This window comes from Cydia pomonella, chromosome 11 (assembly GCF_033807575.1).
Source record: "Cydia pomonella isolate Wapato2018A chromosome 11, ilCydPomo1, whole genome shotgun sequence".
NCBI classification, from domain to species: Eukaryota; Metazoa; Arthropoda; class Insecta; order Lepidoptera; family Tortricidae; genus Cydia; species Cydia pomonella.
In genome coordinates, this window is record NC_084713.1 from 22,206,216 (window position 1) to 22,226,449 (window position 20,234).

The following is a 20,234-nucleotide window of genomic DNA, read 5'->3' on the forward strand; positions in this document are numbered from 1 at the left end:
GTGACCGTGTCCGCCTTTCGGCTGTTGCGGGTCCCTCCTCCCCGATGTGGGGAGGTTAATCTTCGTCATTTGGAGGACGATATGGCTGCTGGTGATGGCCAGCTCTTCGCTACCGATCGTTACCCAACCCCTAGTGATTACCGTTTGAGCAGGGCCAGGTTTCGGGGCCGCGGTGAAGGCGAACAGTAGCTTAGCTGGCGTGTGCGGCGCTGTCTCATGCACACCAATAAGTGCGAGCGAGATACCTATTTAAACAACTATGAGTGCATTTAGCGCACACCGATCAGCGCGAGCAATCAGTCGTTTTATTACTTCATTAGGCATCTCGCTCACACTTACGGGTGCGCGTGAGATGCCGCATGACACGAATCAAGGTTAAATCAAAATAAGATGAAAACCTTACCTATTAAATTGTTTATCTACACACATATCAAAGGATTGATCTCCCATAAAAAAAAATCGAGCCTTTTTCTTCTGACAAAGTTGGTTTGCCACAGTATATCATAAACCTATGATGCGTTCAAAAACCATAAATTATAACCAGCATCAAGATGGCTATAGGTAAAAAACTTAAAGTCACCTGGGCGGCTACCGGGAAAATCGAAATTCGTCAATTGCGGGCATTGTTCTCTGTCACTCTAATTACGTCTTAGTGAGAGTAAAAGAGAGAGATCCCCGCAATTTGCGAATTTCGGTTTTCGCGGTAGGCCTCCTGTTGTATGTAGCTGTGACGTGTTCGAATAGACATTTGTTTTGTTTGTGTGTGTCTTTTAAATATGTATTGTCTATTCGAACACGTCACAACTACATACAACAGGAGACTTAGGTACTTAAGTTTTTTATCTATAATCTGTTATGTTACAAAAAATCTTATCTGTGAAATGTTATCTTCCGTAATAATAACGTCGGTGTCGATTTAATAATGACGTTCAAATTTCGAACACCTCTGAAAAAAAAAGGAATTTGATTTCATTTCATTTAGTAGCAATTCAGTCGAGATGGCACTTGAGTGAGCGAAATGCCGCATTATACCTACTCGTAACATGCGGTTCCTGATCATATCATAGAAAGCTTATAATTTATTTGTGTAGATAAAGCACTGTATATAACTGTACATAATTGGGCATTAAAATACGAGTGCGGGTTTATGAAACGAGCTGAAAGCGAGTTCAATATGTAACGGTCACATAAACTACTATAAAACAGAACCGGCCTCAGGGGAGCGCTGAACTTTGCAAAAACATTGCGAAAAAGTATTGGTTAATTTTTTCTTTGAGTTATTTTGAGAGATTAGTTGACAATGTAAGAAATATTAAAAGAAAAACACTATTGGAATGAGAAAAACCCTAAACGGCGGAGTAAACCTTAATGAACGTCTGTTTTTGCCACTTTTTTATGTGAATTTTTTTGCCTCTTTTGTGTTATTTGTAGTCAGTATCGCGAGCCCTTTTCATTCTTATAGGAGAAAAAAGTGTCCCAAAATATTCATACATTTTTCAAACTTTCCTTTTTGTTACCGACATACAAAGTATATGGGGAAATCGTAACACAATAGGAAAAAACTCAGGGACATTTTTTTTCCCCATTCGGACCAAAAGAGCTCGTGATTGTGAGTAGAAACAACACAAAATTTATAAAAAAAATACAAAATTAATGAAAGTAGCATTTTTTTTTAAAGAAACGCTCCAATATTTTAGTACTTTACTTGGACTTGGGTATGTCCTTAAACTACGTCCAAAAGAGAGGTATGGGCATTGTGAATGTCATCTCGCTTTGTGTGGTAGGGCACAGCACAGCGCATGTCATTCCAGATCTAGAGCAGAGCCCAACTGGGGAAGTACCTCCACCTTACAGAAAACCGCAACCAAATTACACTAGACCCTACTCATAGTGTTGTGTTACTGCAGGTGAGGTTGCCAGAGCTCAACGAGGATGTGGGGTGTTACGGTCGGCAACGCGCATATAGCACCTCTGGAGCTGCAGGCGTTCGTAGGCTACGGTAACCGCTTATCATCAGGCGTTCCGTATGCCTGTTTGCCACTGACGTAGTACAAGAAAAAAAAACAGTCTGCGATTTCAACTGCGTAGAAGTCAAAGGTTCATCCAGCAGAGTTTTTGAAAAATAATAGCGCTCTTTTAGATCACAATATGGTTGCCAAAAACGTGATTAGGTAACAATCTTGTGGCCTTCCTCTAGTTCTTCCCCGCGTTATCCCGGCGTCCCACATTCTCAACAAAACTATAAGAGACCGGTTTTGTAGAGTTATTTGCCGAGATCGGGCGAAACCGAGAATGTCCCACTCCTTCTCGCCTTGCGCAGTTGGAGTTGGACTTTCATCCGAGATGGACATATTAGTTATTTACTGACTTGGCGCAAAATCGGTGCAATTGTATGACGTCGACGAGTTGGGCAAACCGAGCCCGCGAGTACCTATTTACTGATCCGTGAAAAAAAGTCATCAGAAAACGGTGGAATAGGCGAAGGTATTAGATAACTGTGATATATGGCAACAGAATAAGGTAAAGCAAATTATCTCCCTTTATTAGTTATTTCTTTTATCTCAATATAGCGAGAGTGTGGAGGGAAAGGGATATAGTTTCGTGCAAACACGAAACTTCACGAGAGCACTTTGATGTTTGGCCATTTTACCAACACCAAACGGAGACAACGCGAACATACTAAGCGAGACAATACGAATATAGGCGAATACTCACTCCACATTCCCGTATTTAGCAAGTCTCGTGTAGTTTTGTCGAGAATGTGGAGCGGGCTTTACTTTTTCATCCCGCCATGTACCTAATTAGGATAATGATAATTACAATCTCTAACTTAATTCGTAAATTAACAATGGTACTTAAAATATAAAACAAACATTTTGAAGCTTGAAAATTACAATAAAATACAATGTTACATTTTCATTGAAGGCCTTAAAAGAAATTACGATCCCATTTAGATAATCACGAAAAGCGTCGAAGAGCCGGCAGCCGCCATTTTATCATCCAGTCTGTAAAGCTTGCGACATTTTTAACGATCGAGGCGAGCTTTCGACTCAGAAATTAGGCTCTGTTTAAAAATATGGCTGGACTAGAACAAAAATGAGGGCTTGACTAAACAACAGGTTTATTATGTAGCGCTAAATAGATTAGTAGAAAATAAATAAGACCACAGTCCCAGATCGTCCACATTCCCAATTTGGCCACAGTGCCAGCTCGTCAAATTGTACGGACAGCTGCAGATAAAAAGTACCCCCTCTGCATACAAAACTTCTTTGCAGTACTCCCCCTCCCCTCCCACCACCCACCACCAAAAAATAAAACTGCGTTTTTTTCTACTTTTCGATTCTAAATTACAAAATAAGCGTGCTTTTTTCTAACGAAAAATTTTTGTTATCCTGTGAATTTATCCTCCACCAATGCTGTGGACCACATATGAATGTGGACAAGATAGGAAAGTGACGATGTAGGAATGTTGACGAATCAGAACTGAGGACCATTTGGCAATAATGACAAGAATGACGGACGTCATTCGATACCTCCCGGGAGGTATGAGTGGCCGCTTCCGCCTTTCGGCTGCGGCGGCTGTCGCGGGTCGCTCCCCACCGACCGGTGGGGAGGTCTATTGGCCGTCGTGTGGAGGACGGTGTGTGCTGCTGATGTGAATAATGACAAATTAAGAGGCTGTCAATACCTAAAGCGCGCACACTGTCTATTTGTATCGGAGTAAATGAGATAGCACTGTCGCATGTTACTGGGCCTGGGCAAGGGAATAATAAGAAAAATATTAAAAAAAAAAAATGGATTATTAGTGCAATATTTTACTCAACCACGGTTTAGATATAAATGTTTTGAAATTGTGATTTTAATTGCAGACCCATAAGTCAAAACAATAAAGACATAAAACCGTTTAATTGTGATTTTAAGACCAATCTTTGCAATTATTTTCTATCGAGCCGATTTCGTTCAATCGTGTATCGAGTACAACCACGGTCTTTGAAATATAATTAATATGGACATATATTTTTCTTACTTGACTAAAACAAATAGTCTTTCTTAAAAAACTGTTTAAGTAACATCAATTTCAAGGACATTGGGTGTTGACAGCCTCTTAAGAAGATGCGGAGTGTGGACGAATCGATCCTGAGCCTACTGAGGCGAATTTTGCCAGAGCTGCGAATAGGAACGTAGCTACAGTGTGTAGAGCTTAACGCTTACATTCTTACAGGAAATCCTTTATTACGGCACAAGAGGGTTATAATTTTGGCAGCGCCTCAGCCAGTTAATGCGAGTTTAACAAGAGTCCCATTAAAATGATGATAGCTTCTGAGAAGGATAACCTCGACCTTGACCTGAAACTGAATACGTCGCACGAGTGACTAACGGCACGATTCGAACTTTGAGATACGTCAAAAATTTCATAAAGCTACGATATGGGTTGGATTTTTTTTTTTCGACACTTGGAGAGACTTTACACCTCCAAATCTTATTAGTATTAGTACTCTGACATTGGGGACCTTTTACATCTCCAGATTTAATGTATTTTTAACCATAGAGACTATACATCTCTATTGTATTGTAGTAATTATTTATTTTAAGATTATTATAATGTAATGTTTGCCCAGATATTGGCTGTTGTATTTATAAATGTTGTTACGTATTTTTCATGTCACTATATGATGTTACTATAAATGTTGTATTGACTTGTAAAAGAGCCCTTGAGGCCTACTTGCAGAATAAATTTTTGAATTTTGAATTTTGATATGTTAGTGTCAACATCAAAAATTACGTTTTTATTTGAAGAAATAATCACTTTTGATACCTTCCTCGCGTTTTCCTGGTAGGTATTATGCCATGGCTCATGGGAGCCTGGGGTCCGCTTGGCAACTAATCCCCAGAATTGGCAAAGACACTAGTTTTTACGAAAGCGACTGCCATCTGACTTTCCAACCAAGAGGGTAAACTAGGCCTTATTGGGATTAGTCCGTTTTCCTCGCGAAGTTTTCTTTCACCAAAAAGCGACTTGTAAATATCAAATTATATTTCGTAATTTTCGTACAGTCAAGGTATTAAATATCGACACGGACAAAGTGCCAAAAATATGTATACACGACCTTATTGCTTGCACATTAAATACGTGTTTACATATTTCTGGCACTTTGTCCGTGTCAATATTTAATATCTTGACTACAAGTTCCGAAAAACTGATTGGTACGAGCCAGGGTTTTAACCCGTGACCTCCGGTTTGCAAGTCGCACGCTCTTACCGCTAGGCCACCAGCGCTCTAGGACACTGACATATCTAATCCATATCGTATCTTTACCAAATATTTGACGTATCTGAAAGTTCGAATCGGGCTGTAAAACACATGAGTTAAACCGTATAATTAATGGATTTATTCATTCGAAGATACAGGTTGGCTCATAGCATGAAGCATGTAGACTATATGTAGACCGTGCGGTGCGAGAGCCATTTTTAAAAACTGATTAGACAAAAATTTAATATATTAAATTTAATTATTGAACCGACTTAAGTACAAGAATTTAATTTAACCCTCATGTCATATAAAATTATTAAAAGCTAGCTGTCAATAGAGTTGCATTTTGTAACTACCATAAATGGCTCCATATGAACTTACTTAGAGGCTTACATTAATTTCTAACAATATTACTATGTTTTTTTTTTATATAATTAATAATTATTTATTAAAAAGGAAGTAAATGTAGGGCACAATAAAATTAAACTAACTTATCTATTAAATAAAACTAAATTAAAACTAAAAACTAATGCTAAATAAAATTAAAATTAACTAACTATGTTATATTGCGGGATTGGCGGGATTTTGCTCGGCACAGGGAGGATTGGAAAGCGAGAGGGGAGGCCTCTGCCCAGCAGTGGGACACACAAATAGGCTAATAATAATTAAAAAAACTTCATTACATATAAATTTAAAATTTAAGTGTACCAAATTAAAGAAAAAGAGTAAAGTGAAACAAACTACCAACAATTATTCCGGATACAACACTAATCTATTCATTAAAAATTTCTTTGTTTTGTTATGCTATACTTTTGTATGTTATAGTTAATATAGTTTATCACGAATAAATGCGATGATTTCTAATTTTATGACGTAAATCAAGATTTAAAAAAAAAACCGTAAGTATTAAAAATACCTTGAAAAATTCAAAGTGAATTTTTGTAGTCCCCCCACACGTTAAACATAATAAACTAATTAAACACATTTTAGATCACTTGCTCAACAACAACATGGGAACAATGGGAAACATGAAAAAAGTTAAAAGTTTATTTTCTGGTCGAGTAGCCGCAGGTGGCGAGTGCGGTTAAGGTGTTCCAATAGCTCGAAGGGTGAGTTGGTCGCTCGATAAACCAGCATAAAAGTCCCCTTACATTTTATTTATTTGGTTCCTTTTAAGATACACGTCATACTCGTGAACGGGTGCTGTTTGTGGAGACCGGTCTGTTTAAGCTTACACGGGGTACGTGTTATGTTAAAGTATGTAACTTTACTTTTGAGTGGCATTAACGTGTTGAGTTGAGTGACACTTCATTCGGTTCTTGTCTGTTTTAATTATTTTATTTTTTGTCTTTGAATTATTTATATAAGAATTCAAGCCTTGGCGACCCTCTACATCTCTAAGGATAATTTAATATCTTTTTTTATAATTTATCTCTGACACTTAGAGACTTATACATCTCTAAAGAATTTTAGTATTTTATGTTTTTTTTTTTTTATCATAGTTTTTTTTGTGTAATTTGACATTTAGAGACAGTATACATCTCTAATAAAGTATTTATTATTTCATCGATTCCATATTTGTAATTGTTTTTTTTTTCTAATTTTTATTGTTTGTAAAAATGGACATGTAAAAGTGCCCCTGTGGCCTATTTGCTGAATAAATGTTTGATATTTGATAGATAAGATAAGATAAGAAGAAATTATTAGCACAATTTTTTGTGATACTCCCGGCTAACTAAATCTAACGGCCGTATTCGAACAATGATTACAAGATGTCACAGCGACATGATACCGATCTGTCATTGTTAAAAGTGACATTTCTTCACCCAAAAGCTATCGTATCGCTGTGATATCTGACAACTTAGGTCGATAGCGCATCTCACTTTATTTTGCACGGAATGATTTTAGATGTTGGACAGCTCTTTTAATAAGGAATCTTAGAAATCCAGTCCGTAAGCGGGGGGAAAATAGGGTTGAAAGTTTTTAACAATAGATCTCTTGGTCACGATTTCACGTTACACTGGTTATACCGAGCGTTTGACTTGAAGCCCGCGTAATGTAACTGAAGAATACACGGTCACGTCGGTCCCCCCCTGGGTGATGGGTGACGACTGTCCATCGAACGTCGATCAAACTCATGTCATGGTTTATTGACTGCTATTCGTGGTAACGGGCACGTGTGGACGGCATGGCTTTTAATATTAATATAAAGGCCGCAATCTCACTATGTTGTAACGACAGATCGTCGTCGTCAGTAATAGTACATTGTGCAACGAGGTAAGTGAGATTTCGGATACGAGGGTGGTAATTAAAGACCCGAGTTTGCAATATTCTTACCCCCGGAGTTACTAACAATGTTTTTCATCACACTTGCGAAAAAAAAACTAAATTTTAAGCGAAATAATTCTTAAATACGGTGACATATCAAACATTCGTCAGCCATTTTGTAATTGACTTGACAGGTGAGGCATCGAGGGCACATACCTATTCGGCATTCAGCCACGATTGAAAATTATGTAATAATACATTACGATACATAATAAAACGATAAAACCAAAACTATGTGGCACATAATATATAATGAGACAAATAAAAACACACCACAAAATAAAATAAATTTTAAAATAAAAACACCTGATCAAGGCACAATAAACGATCCCCATAAAATAGCCAACATCTTCAATGATTTCTTCTCCTCCACTGGAAATAATTACCCTACCCCTGTAAACAGACTACCTTTCAAAAATTCAATAAAAAACTCATTTTTCCTTTGGCCTGCGCAACCTAACGAATTATTTAAAATTCTAAAAAATCTCAAAAATAAATCGTCTTTCGGCATAGATGAAATCCCCCCAGCTCTATTAAAATCTTGCGCAGAATCTCTATGCGGCCCCTACACCTTACTAATAAATCAATCTTTTTCACAAGGCATCTTTCCGGATGCATTGAAAATCTCACTAATAAAACCTATTCACAAAAAGGGAGATATCTCAGAGATAAATAACTACAGACCAATCTCTCTATTACCCACGTCATCTAAAATTTTTGAAACCGCGATGGTAAAGCGCCTTTATAGTTTCTGTGAAAAATTCAACATTTTTAGTGAAAATCAAAATGGCTTTAGAAAAAATCATTCAACTACCTTAGCAATCTATAAGTATGCCCTAGAGATATTCAGTATTATAAACGACAAAAAATATGCTGTGGGTCTATTACTCGACATGAGTAAGGCTTACGATAGAGTCCGTTACGAAATCCTTTTAGATAAACTATATAACATAGGTGTTAGAGGTATTGCGCTGGACTGGTTTAAGTCTTATTTGAGTGATCGCTCCCAATATGTAGAAATAGAGCATAGAGACTTTGATAGAGCAATAATACAGCACATTAGATCTGATAGAGTCCCCATAAAGGGCTCTATCCCTCAAGGTAGCGTCTTAGGCTGTGTTCTATTTATTATTTACATAAATGATCTTCCCGACATAATTGATGTGCATAGCACGCTTTTTGCAGATGACATTTCTATACTATTGCCATGCGCTACTACTTTAGAAGCTCAGAATAAATTACAGTCAACCTTAAATACAATTACTAATTGGTTGCAATCCCACAACCTACAGCTCAACATAAATAAAACTAAAATTATCCAATTTAAACCACATCAAAAATCATCATAATCATCATTGCCAATAGACTTTAAATATAATAATTCGAAATTAGATAACGTGAGCTCTGCCACACTATTAGGAATAGAATTAGACTCAAATATGAGCTGGAAAGACCATATTCTAAAATTGTCAAAAAAATTATCGTCTTTTATATACGCCCTTCAGCATCTAAAGCGAGTTACAGACCTACAGACATCCCTTGCGGCATATTACGCATATGCGTATTCGCGAATATCGTATGGCCTGGTCCTTTGGGGAAATAGCTGCGATATTGAAAAAATATTTATTCTGCAAAAAAAGTGCATCAGAATTCTAGTAAACATTGATCAAATGGAGTCGTGTAAACCTTATTTTATTAAACATGAAATACTGACCGTTGCGTCTATGTACATATTCGAATCATGTAAATTCGTTAGGAAACATTTAAACTTATATTCATTCAAAGATACAACTCAAATCAAAAGAAATAATCGCAACATAAATCAACTAAAAGTGCCTTTTTCAAAATTAAAACTTGTCACAAGTAGCCCACATTATATGACTATGAAAATCTATAACCACCTCCCAAACTCTATCAAAGATCTGGACAATGTAGGTCAATTTAAAAAACACCTGAAGCTGTTTTTAATTAATGGATGTTTTTATAATCTTAATGAATATTTTGATAAAGTCAGAAAATGAAAATATTACCGTGCTTCGTTTATATAAGGAAATAATGTTATAATACAATCAAATGATCATGCGTGAATGTATGTGTAATATTATTTTAATGATGTGCGAAATAATTGTAATTTAATTACCTACTGTAGCCCTCTTATATTGCTGTGCCCTTACAGGGTGTCACATGTATACCTATATGTTCCATTCCATCCATGCTTGTAATGTGATATGCAATAAACTATTCTATTCTATTCTATTCTATTCATACAAGTGCGAAAAATAGGTAATTCGAAATGAGTGGCGATAAATTAAAACACGACGGAAGGGAGTGTTTTAAATCGACACGAGTTGCGAATTACCTATTCGCACATGTATCGTACAACTTACAGTACATATGGCCCTTTAAATGTTTGACACAGTAACGTAATAAGTATGCTAATTTTCGCACTAGTGCGCTAAAGTCATATGTACTGTAAAAATATTTTAATCGGCTGTTAAATCTATCAAATTAAATAATTTTAAACATAAACCACAAAAAATGATTTTATAAACGTCAGTATTTTAAAAGTAAAACTCATTTATGCTACTTGGTTTGTATGAATAAGTGACATAATTAAAGAAAAAAGCTATAACTCTCTAGGGAGTTATAGCATTTTTTTTTTTTCACAGTCTATAACTCCCGAGGGAACAAAATAGGCCTTCGTCCTTCAGCACACCTGCATGAATTAAAATCTTTTTCGAGCAAGTGTGATGAAAATATATTAGCCACGACAGGACGATTACCGATCTATATGTGTTCAACCTCATTTAAATGCACAGGCCACGACGTTACGTCCACGACATAGTGGGGGCGCGGCCTGTCGATACTTCGATAGTCGCTACCAGTGTAGCGAGTCAGGAGTCAACTTTACGTGAAGTATGGGCGTGGATAAGTAAGTAGACCGCGGGCCAGGAGCATGTCAGATGAGATGATGATCGGTATATGATAGTTTAGATGCAGGGACCGTGCGCGTTAGAGGGTCTGCCATCTTGTGGCCTGAATCGGAACCATAAACATGTACATTTACATGTCACGTGTTTTCTTGTACATAGTAGGTGCTGCCATCTTGTGGGCTAAATCGGAACAATAAACATCACATTTACGCCTTGCGCCAAAAAACTGACGGCTCCTGTGCTGCCTCCTACAGTTCGTGCACGCTCCATAGTCAGCCGGTTGTATCGCGGTGGAATGACTGTCAGTTGATGACATTAACATGTAAAATACATAAAAAATTCAGTAATCGCCTCCCAATTAATATTGTGTCAAGGCTATAACCGCGAAAATCTAAGTTCGTCATTTGCGGGCATTTTTCTCTGTCATTCTAATTACGTCTTATTGAGAGTAAAAGAGAAAGATCCCCGCAATTTGCGATTTTCGGTTTTCGCGGTAGGCCCACATATGATAGTTTAGATTTTTAGATACTATTTTAAATTTATAAAAATCCGTCAGCCGGTTGTATCGCGATGGAAAGACCGTCAGCTGGTCACATTATGAACATGTAAGAAGTACGCGCCTCACCATTTATCTTCAAACTTCAGTCAGTTGATATGGTTGACGGCCAAGGGGAGGGGTAGGGGCATACATTTACAAATTTTCAGTTACAAGTTTTATTATTCCATTCCCTGGCGCCGCCTTTGGTCAAGTCGGGAACAGTGGCTAGGATTTATTCGGACACTCAAATTATTTAAAAAAATTGTCGTACCGAGCCAAGTCACACTTCACTCGACGTGCTTTGGTTATTCATCTATTACAGTTGCCTAACCTAAAAGACTAACAAGATGACTATGAAAAACAGTAGCGTTGTCACAGAGAATGTTGGTAGTATTTTCCTACTCCTCTACTGTTATCTGTCATTTATGCATTCATTAACACGAATATAAGAACATACATAAATGGTTTCAAGAAAAGTCTATATTGTCTATTCCTCATAAAAGCTCTTGTGCTTTTAATCGCTATAACGTTACTGCGATTAATGGCTACCAACCGAACAAAACCAAAACGAATACAGTCTTAAACTAAGTGCATTGCTGCCAACTTACAAAATATTCATTTGGTTGCATAGTAAAAATAATTACTTCATAAGTCAGAAACACGCATGTGACACCCGTAATATAGCAACACCCATAGACTACGAAAACCGCTTAGTGTTGCTTGTTAGTCTCCGTAGGCTACGGTGCGTGGCCAAAATTGAGAAAAAACTGTCCAAAAATTTAATTTAGCAAGTAGCAAGTACCAGGGCCTCATCAGTTACGAGGTGTCGCTGACCGGCCGGCCACGGCCCGGGGCGGGCCGGGCGCGTAACAAGGTATGCTCGCGCGTCTTGGCTATATACTTTTGCTGTAATTTGTTTACCTAAATTAAGATTTATTTTTGTTGACTCGTAGGAAAAATATTGTATGCAACGTAGTATAAGTAGGTCAAAAAATGCTCGTGGCGTATTCCTTTACAATGTTCGCCTACGCCTTCGGCTCCGGCTCACATTGTAACTCACGCCACTCGCCTTTTTGACCCTTCTTATACAACTGTTGCATAAAATACTATTAACTATTTACCAACATAGAACCTAACAATTTTTAAGTTTCAAAAAGTTGCCTCAGTACTTATTGTTAGTTACCAAATATCGACTTTGAAGTTTGAATTTACCTAATTCCAAATTATTTATTTGTTAAACAAAGCTAGGTACAATACTAGGTCTTAAATATATAATAAAATACGAACAATGTATTTCATACAGACGTTTTCTTTAATTAGATATGGTTTTTATCGAGTATAACAATTATTTACGCCTTAATGACGTACTTGTACACAAATCTAATGACAAAGAACTTAAAAGACGTGTACATACGTATTAAGAGAACGATGCGTATGAATATTTGAACATAATGCACGTAGATACAGCGTTTTGTCTACATTTGGCTACGCTCTTCAAGGTGAAACGGCGATTCTAATAAAAACTACATTTCTCATGCTCTGTACCCCTAGTGTAAATTTATTTGATAGCGAAATATGACGTACGCGTTTGCGTTAAGTCTTATTTAGTATGGGATTTTGAGTTTCCAAAACGACCCGCTTTGCGCGCTGTTTCTAAATCCCATACTAAATGAGACTTAACGCAAACGCATACGTCATGTTTCGCTATCGAATAAATTTACATTAGGGGCTCTGAAAGTGGATCGTTGTTTTTCCACATACCTACCAAACGCTTTGCTTAAAGACAGATGAAGTGTGTGAAAGGGAAGCGATAACGTATATGAACATCCCATGAGTGCGAAAGAGGCGGACTACATAAGAGAAAACGTGACCATTTTTGAGTTAGAAGTCGGACGAACTCTTCCAGGTGTCCTTTAGCTTATGTACAAAAGAAAATGTTAAATGAACTACCTAATATCCCTTCAGAGAGCCCTATCTCCCTGATGAGGGGTAATTAGAAAGTGAAACTTAAACTTAATATACCTACTTAATATAAAGGTGCAATAAAGAAAGAATAAATAATACTTTTTTCTAAACTGTCGAATATGTAAATTAATACCTAGATATATACATACATACATTAATGAAGTTACAAAATTTTAACAACATCAGTAGTCCAAAAACCACCACATAATATATTGAACTTCTTCTTGAATGAGGCAACCGACTGTGATTTCTTAAGTATTCCTAGATAACTAAAGTTCTTTCTAAATTATTTAATAGTATAACTTTTGCTCCTAAACATTAGCGTCTTCAACCACTGTAGTACAGGTGACTCCTTGCCGAGGTTGGCGGCCTCCTCCATGGAGTCGGGCAGGGGCGCGCCGAGGGTCTCCGGCGCCAGCAGCACCAGCAGGCCGGACACCAGCGCCAGCACGCCGAACACCAGGAACGGCAGGTGCACCCACACCAACGCCGCCTGGAACATATCGTCGAATCATAAAAAGACGCTTGAAGATAATTGAAGTGTGCAAAAGGGAGGTCATCACTTACTCGTATATAATGAACATGTCATGAGTGCGAAAGAATAAAAATTAAAAAACCTGACCAATTTTGAGCTTCATAACAACCGCTAGCGGTTGCTTGAATGTACCAAAACGTAAAGTTACCGGACTAAAAAATAAGAAAAGCTATTAGGTATTCAGGAGATAGGGTGGGTGATTGTATCTTGGAATATATTGTTTTAAAAGCATATAATGTACTCGTACGCAATCACATATTAATTTCTGAATTCAATACTTCTAATAACAGCTGACATTCTGAATTGCTGACCGCTGAAATTTATTTGGGGATTTCTTATGTCAAGAACCTTCATCACCATCAAATCAAATCAGACGTGTACATTGCTAAATAAGGAGTTACTCATAGATCAACAGGTGTTACCCTGCTGCATCAATAGCACAGGAACAGTGCATCTTCAACATAGTCAAAACAAGCATAACCGAACCATGGCCCTTTGATTTAATTCCTTCCTTCTGATTTAATTAATTTTGCCAGACATCAAGTGCCTATTGAATATTTAGAACATAACCACCTTAGGTATTACCGACAAGGTCATGATACTTACAAACCCAGGCATGAGCGGTGCTAAGATGCCTCCAACCCTTCCAATCATGGAGGAATACGCGAAGAGACTGGACCGATACCGCGTGGGATACAGTTCCGCGGTGTACACGTACAGCGACGTTATGGCGCCGGACACGCACATCTTGCCAATCAGGTATACTGTCAAGGAAAGCCAGTAGTCGCCTGGAAAATTAAAATAAGGAATGTTGAAGTGCGATGCTTGGTCATATAATGGACATATCAATACCGTTTTTATTTAGTAAATTAGGCTTTATAGTCAATACAAAATACAATACAATACAAAATACAAAAAATACATGATCCAAGCTTACCGTCAGACACGAATATAAACGCAATTTGACAAGCTCCACTTATCAAAAATCCTGCCATCAACACAGCCTTCCTTCCAATCCTGTTCAAAAGCAACATGGCGGTCCAATACCCCGGGATCTCAATAGCGTTGCAGGCTGAGTAGTTTATGTACCTGTTACCAGATATCCCAACAGAAGATATTGTTAGCCCGTAATACATCAGAATACAAGTGATCCACCATACTGGCGTCACTAAACAACGCAATAAAATTGGTTTATGTCTGAAAACCAGACATATTAACCAAGGTTCCGAAGTATCTTTTTCATTCGTCACAACATCTTTTGACTCCGAGAACTCTTTTAAAGTCCTTTCTGATAAAGCAGTACCATTCATTTTAGCAGCTTTTTTCAAGATGGTTAAGGCTTCTTCATAGCGTCCTTTGCTGATCAGCCATCGAACAGATTCCGGCGCGATCCAAAAGTAGACCACGAAAACAAATTGTGGCAAGTAGAGCATGAGGATTAGATGCCTCCAATAAGGTTCCGTCCAGGCTATTGCACCCAAAACGGTTTGTCCTACTGCGAGGCAAGTGCTCATGGCAACACCAGTTGGTACTCGGTATTTTGGTCCCACATATTCCACAGCTGTAAGGATAAAAAGCTTCTGTCAATCATATTTTTGATTAACATTACACACTTACATAGACTGTCTCGTTTGCATGTCTATCAAGTAGGTATAATACTCTTCGAAGTCTTTCAGCTGAGCGTAGGCTCAATATTAGGTTTGAGTTTAGACTCAATGCGTTTGTCTTTTTCTATCGTGGGGCTATCTTGCGACTCTATTATAAGATCATCAGAAATTTGCATACTGCATTGTCATCAAAAATATGGAAGTAATTTCAACACAATCAGATATTTGGATACGGCCCAAATGTAAGTTACAAGATTTGAATCAAATTTATGTCATACCTACTTAATGATGTACACAGTGAAGAAATAAATGTTTTTAAACACTGGCATATGTATGTTGATGATGTAAAATTTGCATTAATGTGTAATGCATACTGAAGTGTCTTACCCAAAATATAAGCACTAGAAAAAGCACACGCTCCAGACAGAGCTTCTACAAACGATATAGATATGTAACAGTTGTAGGAGCCACAGAAATACGCCAGGCTTCCGATCCAAACTGAGTTGAAGGTAGTGAGGGCAAGGGCGAGCCGCCGGCCCCAGCGGTCGGCCACGAGGCCCATCATCGGCAGGCAGAACATGTAGCCCAGGGTCCTGGCCGAGCCGATTAAGGTTGGGCGCCAGTCGTCGCAGGCCAGACCAAACTGTAATAATAAGATTTGTCGATAAAACTAAAACTACTGCTTTCATAATAGGATTATTCATACATCATTTTAAGAAAGGTAGGTATGGGCATTGTGAATGTCATCTTGCTTTGTGTGGTAGGGCACAGCCAGTGGATGTCATTCCAGATCTAGAGCAGGGCCCAACTGGGGAAGTACCTCCATCTTACAGAAAACAGCAGCCAAATAACACTACACCCTACTCATAGTGTTGTGTTCCTGCCGGTGAGTAAGGTTGCCAGAGAGCTCATCGAGGGGGGGGGGCGGGATTAGGGCTGGCAACGCGCATGTAACTCCTCTGGAGTTGTAGGCGTACATAGGCTACGGAGACTGCTTACCATCAGGCGGGCCGTATGACTGTTTTCCACCGACGTAGTATAAAAAAAAAATATTCACTCTTCATTGTGGTTACGTTTTTTATTATTGTTTATAGAATTTAAATTCATCGTCAAAATGGCCGCGTGTGCGTGTATATTTTACGCGCTTAACGTGTTTCTAACTATGTTACAGTTGTCTCCTGAGTGACGGAACAAAAATAATTTATCGATTAACTATATTGACATTGCCTTCATTGACAATGAAAATAAACGGGCCAACTTTTTGTTGTTGAACTTTTCAAGTCTGGTTTTTATTCTGATAAAATTTGGTGAATAGGTAGACAATTCTGCACAATTACAAGCGTAATATTTCCGTATATCCTAAAAATCTTCCTCTGAGCTACCAAAACGAAACTCACTTCAATTTCTTAACTCAGCAGAAAGCTTCATACTTACTGTTTTACTACGGCAAATTAAATTTCGTTTTTAAGTTTAAACCTACCAAATTTTATCCAAATTTAACGGAAAACAACTCGACAATAAATAAAACAGGCCCAAAAACAGTCGCTAGAAAGGCCATGAAACAATTACAAGTAGTTATGAAATAGAAATACCTCATAATAAGCCGAATTCCTATGCTCATAAACATACTCCTCGCATTGCACCGTCGAATTCCTATCAAACAAGTCTGCGGAACAGGAGTAACTGTTCCGTGACATGTTTGTACTTGTAGTAAAACGATGGCAGTTGTCGAAGGAGTTGGATGACGATGATGACGTCGGCACCGCGTTTAGTATCCATGGTGGGGAGAACAGGGGGGTGGAGTCCTCGCATTCGGGGATGACGCATCTGGAATAATTTATAGAGTGAACAGTAATATAAGATATATTGTATGCTGGAAATGGGCAAAATTGTTGATACCTTTATATTTTAATAAAATGTTAATACTTTTTACACAATTTTGACAATAAAATATTATCTTATCTTATCTTAGTATCTGAATAAATAGCTAGTAAACTGGCTTAAAAAAGTAAAGGTTTTCAATACAAAAATAGTAAGATTATCTACTAATCTAATGAAATTTTACTCGGCTTAATGTGATAATGCCTCTCTGTCGCACTTGTAAATTCGTACGTCAGTTTTATACTACGTCGGTGGCAAACAAGCATACGGCCCGCCTGATGGTAAAGTAGCCTATGTACGCCTGCAACTCCAGAGGAGTTACATGCGCGTTGCCGATCCTCAACCCCCGCCCCCCTCGTTGAGCTCTGGCAACCTTACTCACCGGCAGGAACACAACACTATTTGGCTGCGGTTTTCTGTAAGGTGGAGGTACTTCCCCAGTTGGGCTCTGCTCTAGATCTGGAATGACATCCGCTGTACTGTGCCCTACCACACAAAGCGAGATGACATTCACAATGCCCATACCTCTCTTTTGGCGTAGTTTAAGGTCAGTGTGACAGGGAGGCAACACGTCGAACGTGGTTCGCGGTAGGTCCTCAGAAACGGTCTGGTCTGAGTCATCCTTAATAGTAGTTTATGTGACTGCTACATAATAAAAGGCATTAAAATACACGAGTGTTTTAATGCCGAATTATGTACAGTTGCATACACTATTTTATCTACACTCATATTATAAACTTTCTATGATATATTCACTAACCCAAATTACAGCAAACGTTGGGGCATCTCTTGGCGGAACTCGCTCGCTCATTTTACACGAAACTTTTGCGATAGTTACTTTAAGAACAACAAAAGATATTCATTTTATACTTAAAACTAATGAAAAGTTAAACTATACGTTAAATGGCGGTAAATGAAAACTTTTTCACGCATGTCAGTGTCACGAATTCGTAGTTTTTTTTTTTAATTCAGAGACAAACTAGAGTCGGGGGCCGTTTTATTCGATACAAACTAACATGCGAGATATGTCAAAATTGTATGCAATTGACATTTCATTTCGAACAAAAAGTGGCGGTGACATAATCGGACAGACAGACGGACATGACGAATCTATAAGGGTTCCGTTTTTTGCCATTTGGCTACGGAACCCTAAAAAGCCATCTCGACTGATAATAGAATAGAGGTCAAATGGATTTTTTTCAGAGATGTTCCAAATTTGAAGTCATAAACAAATCGATTTTGATGTAGTTATGAAGCAATTACAACATCATCACCGATAAGAAATTTGTTGTAACATAACAGTTTATCGTAATGTTGGCGATTATTTACGGATTTTGAAGGCATCATAGAGAATTTATGATATTATGTGTGGAGATAAAATATTTAAAACAATACTTAGTCCGTATGTTCAGCTGTTTTAAAAGAGTTGTCTCTTTTATTCTTCCTTGTCTACTGTCTCTACCGACTTGGTATCAGTATTTTATCCAACTAACTTAATATCAGAATTAATTAATTAATTTAAACGATGAAAGTAGAATTTTTAGCATTAACGTATTTTTTCTCAATCTGTAAACTAAGCTTACCTTGTTTTGACCTTCACAACAGTAAACAAATACGCGTAGCACTGCACACTCCCAATCAAAGCCACTAGAGCACACAACACCACAGCCCTGAGCTGGAACCGCCCCCATTGACCAATTTCTTCCACCAGGATCCGATCCAGGTTCATCTCCCTTTTATCCACAGACATTGCGAAGGCTTGTACTGAAAAGGCGCGAACTGGCTTACACTTTGTGACACATTGTTTTGCTAAAGTTATGACAGATTTATGCACTTGTCAGTACATCTGACTTTAAAATAGTTATTCACACTGCATTTGTCTCTTGTTTCTGCTGGTTTAAGGTAAATTCAGTAGAGCTGGCGCAAGATTTGTACTGAACAGTCAAAATTTTCATTGAAAATCCGCGCCAGTCTTTGTAAAACGACGTTAGGCTATCGCAACCTAGAAACGCAACGCTTTTTTTCAACATTTCACACAACGTTCCGATTCAGCATAAATCAAACCTAATAGCTTCTACAGAATACTTTTCAAAATTATGATAAAATTATGGATTTTTAAAAAAACAATGGATAATAATTTTTCGAGATTGCGACAGGAATTAGGATACCCTTTCTGCTACTCGTATCGTAAGCTAATGAGACATTGAACGCTGCTGTAGTCGTTACCGTGGCCAATGTATGAACACTTGTTTTTATAAAATGTGATACCACCTAAGTAAATGATGAATCATGAAGCCTCTCATATAAAGATTTGACGTGCGGTTTATATTTATAAAATATGAAATTAGTTTTGTGAACTTGTTTGGTCAAGGTGACATCGAAGAAGGTTAATGGTTAAACCGACAAATGAACCCAAAGCCAACATTTTGTTATTAAATAAGCAGTAAGTACTGCTGAATAAATTAAATTGACTAGCAGTTTAAAATAATCCTACTGTCGGCAAGCGGATAAAAATACCTTACGTGATTCAGATATATTTTTGTAAATGAGAATGAAAATCAAAATAATATAGATAGACAGATAGCATATATTTAATGACACACCTCAGTATAATTAAATACAATAATAATAATATAATATAATTGGTGTATAATTGTTGGTGCAATAAAGAATATTTACTTACTTACTTACTTACTCAGTAAAAGATACAGCTTAAAGAAAAACAATTGATTAATGCTAGAAGCAGATAACAGTCTCATCGCTAAAGAGCGATCTCTACCGGGCATCATTTGGGTAGCGGAAATTAAACAATTAATCAGAAATAGTAGGTGTTAATGGTAACTTAAATTCAAAAACATTTTTAGTTTTTACATCAACGCGGTAAATCATATGAAATACACGCCTTCTTCTTCTTCTTCCTCGCGTTGTCCCGGCATTTTGCCACGGCTCATGGGAGCCTGGGGTCCGCTTGACAACTAATCCCAAGATTTGGCGTAGGCACTAGTTTTTACGAAAGCGACTGGCATCTGACCTTCCAACCCAGAGGGTAAACTAGGCCTTGTTGGGATTAGTCCGGTTTCCTCACGATGTTTTCCTTCACCGAAAAGCGACTGGTAAATATCAAATGATATTTCGCACATAAGTTCCGAAAAACTCATTGGTACGAGCCGGGGTTTGAACCCGCGACCTCCGGATT

The 20,234-nt window shown here is 37.8% G+C and overlaps 1 protein-coding gene across 1 annotated transcript; it reads right to left on the reverse strand.

Moving 5' to 3' along the window:
- Positions 1–12,339: 12,339 nt before the first annotated feature.
- Positions 12,340–19,632, reverse strand: LOC133522499 (organic cation transporter protein-like). The gene is made up of 6 exons (XM_061857852.1): positions 18,622–19,632; positions 16,750–16,984; positions 15,545–15,800; positions 14,488–15,111; positions 14,157–14,338; positions 12,340–13,508 (listed from the first exon to the last, which is right to left on the reverse strand). Exons 1-6 carry the CDS (start codon positions 18,786–18,788, stop codon positions 13,302–13,304), a joined length of 1,671 nt encoding a protein of 556 aa, XP_061713836.1. The 5' UTR covers positions 18,789–19,632; the 3' UTR covers positions 12,340–13,301.
- Positions 19,633–20,234: the final 602 nt, after the last annotated feature.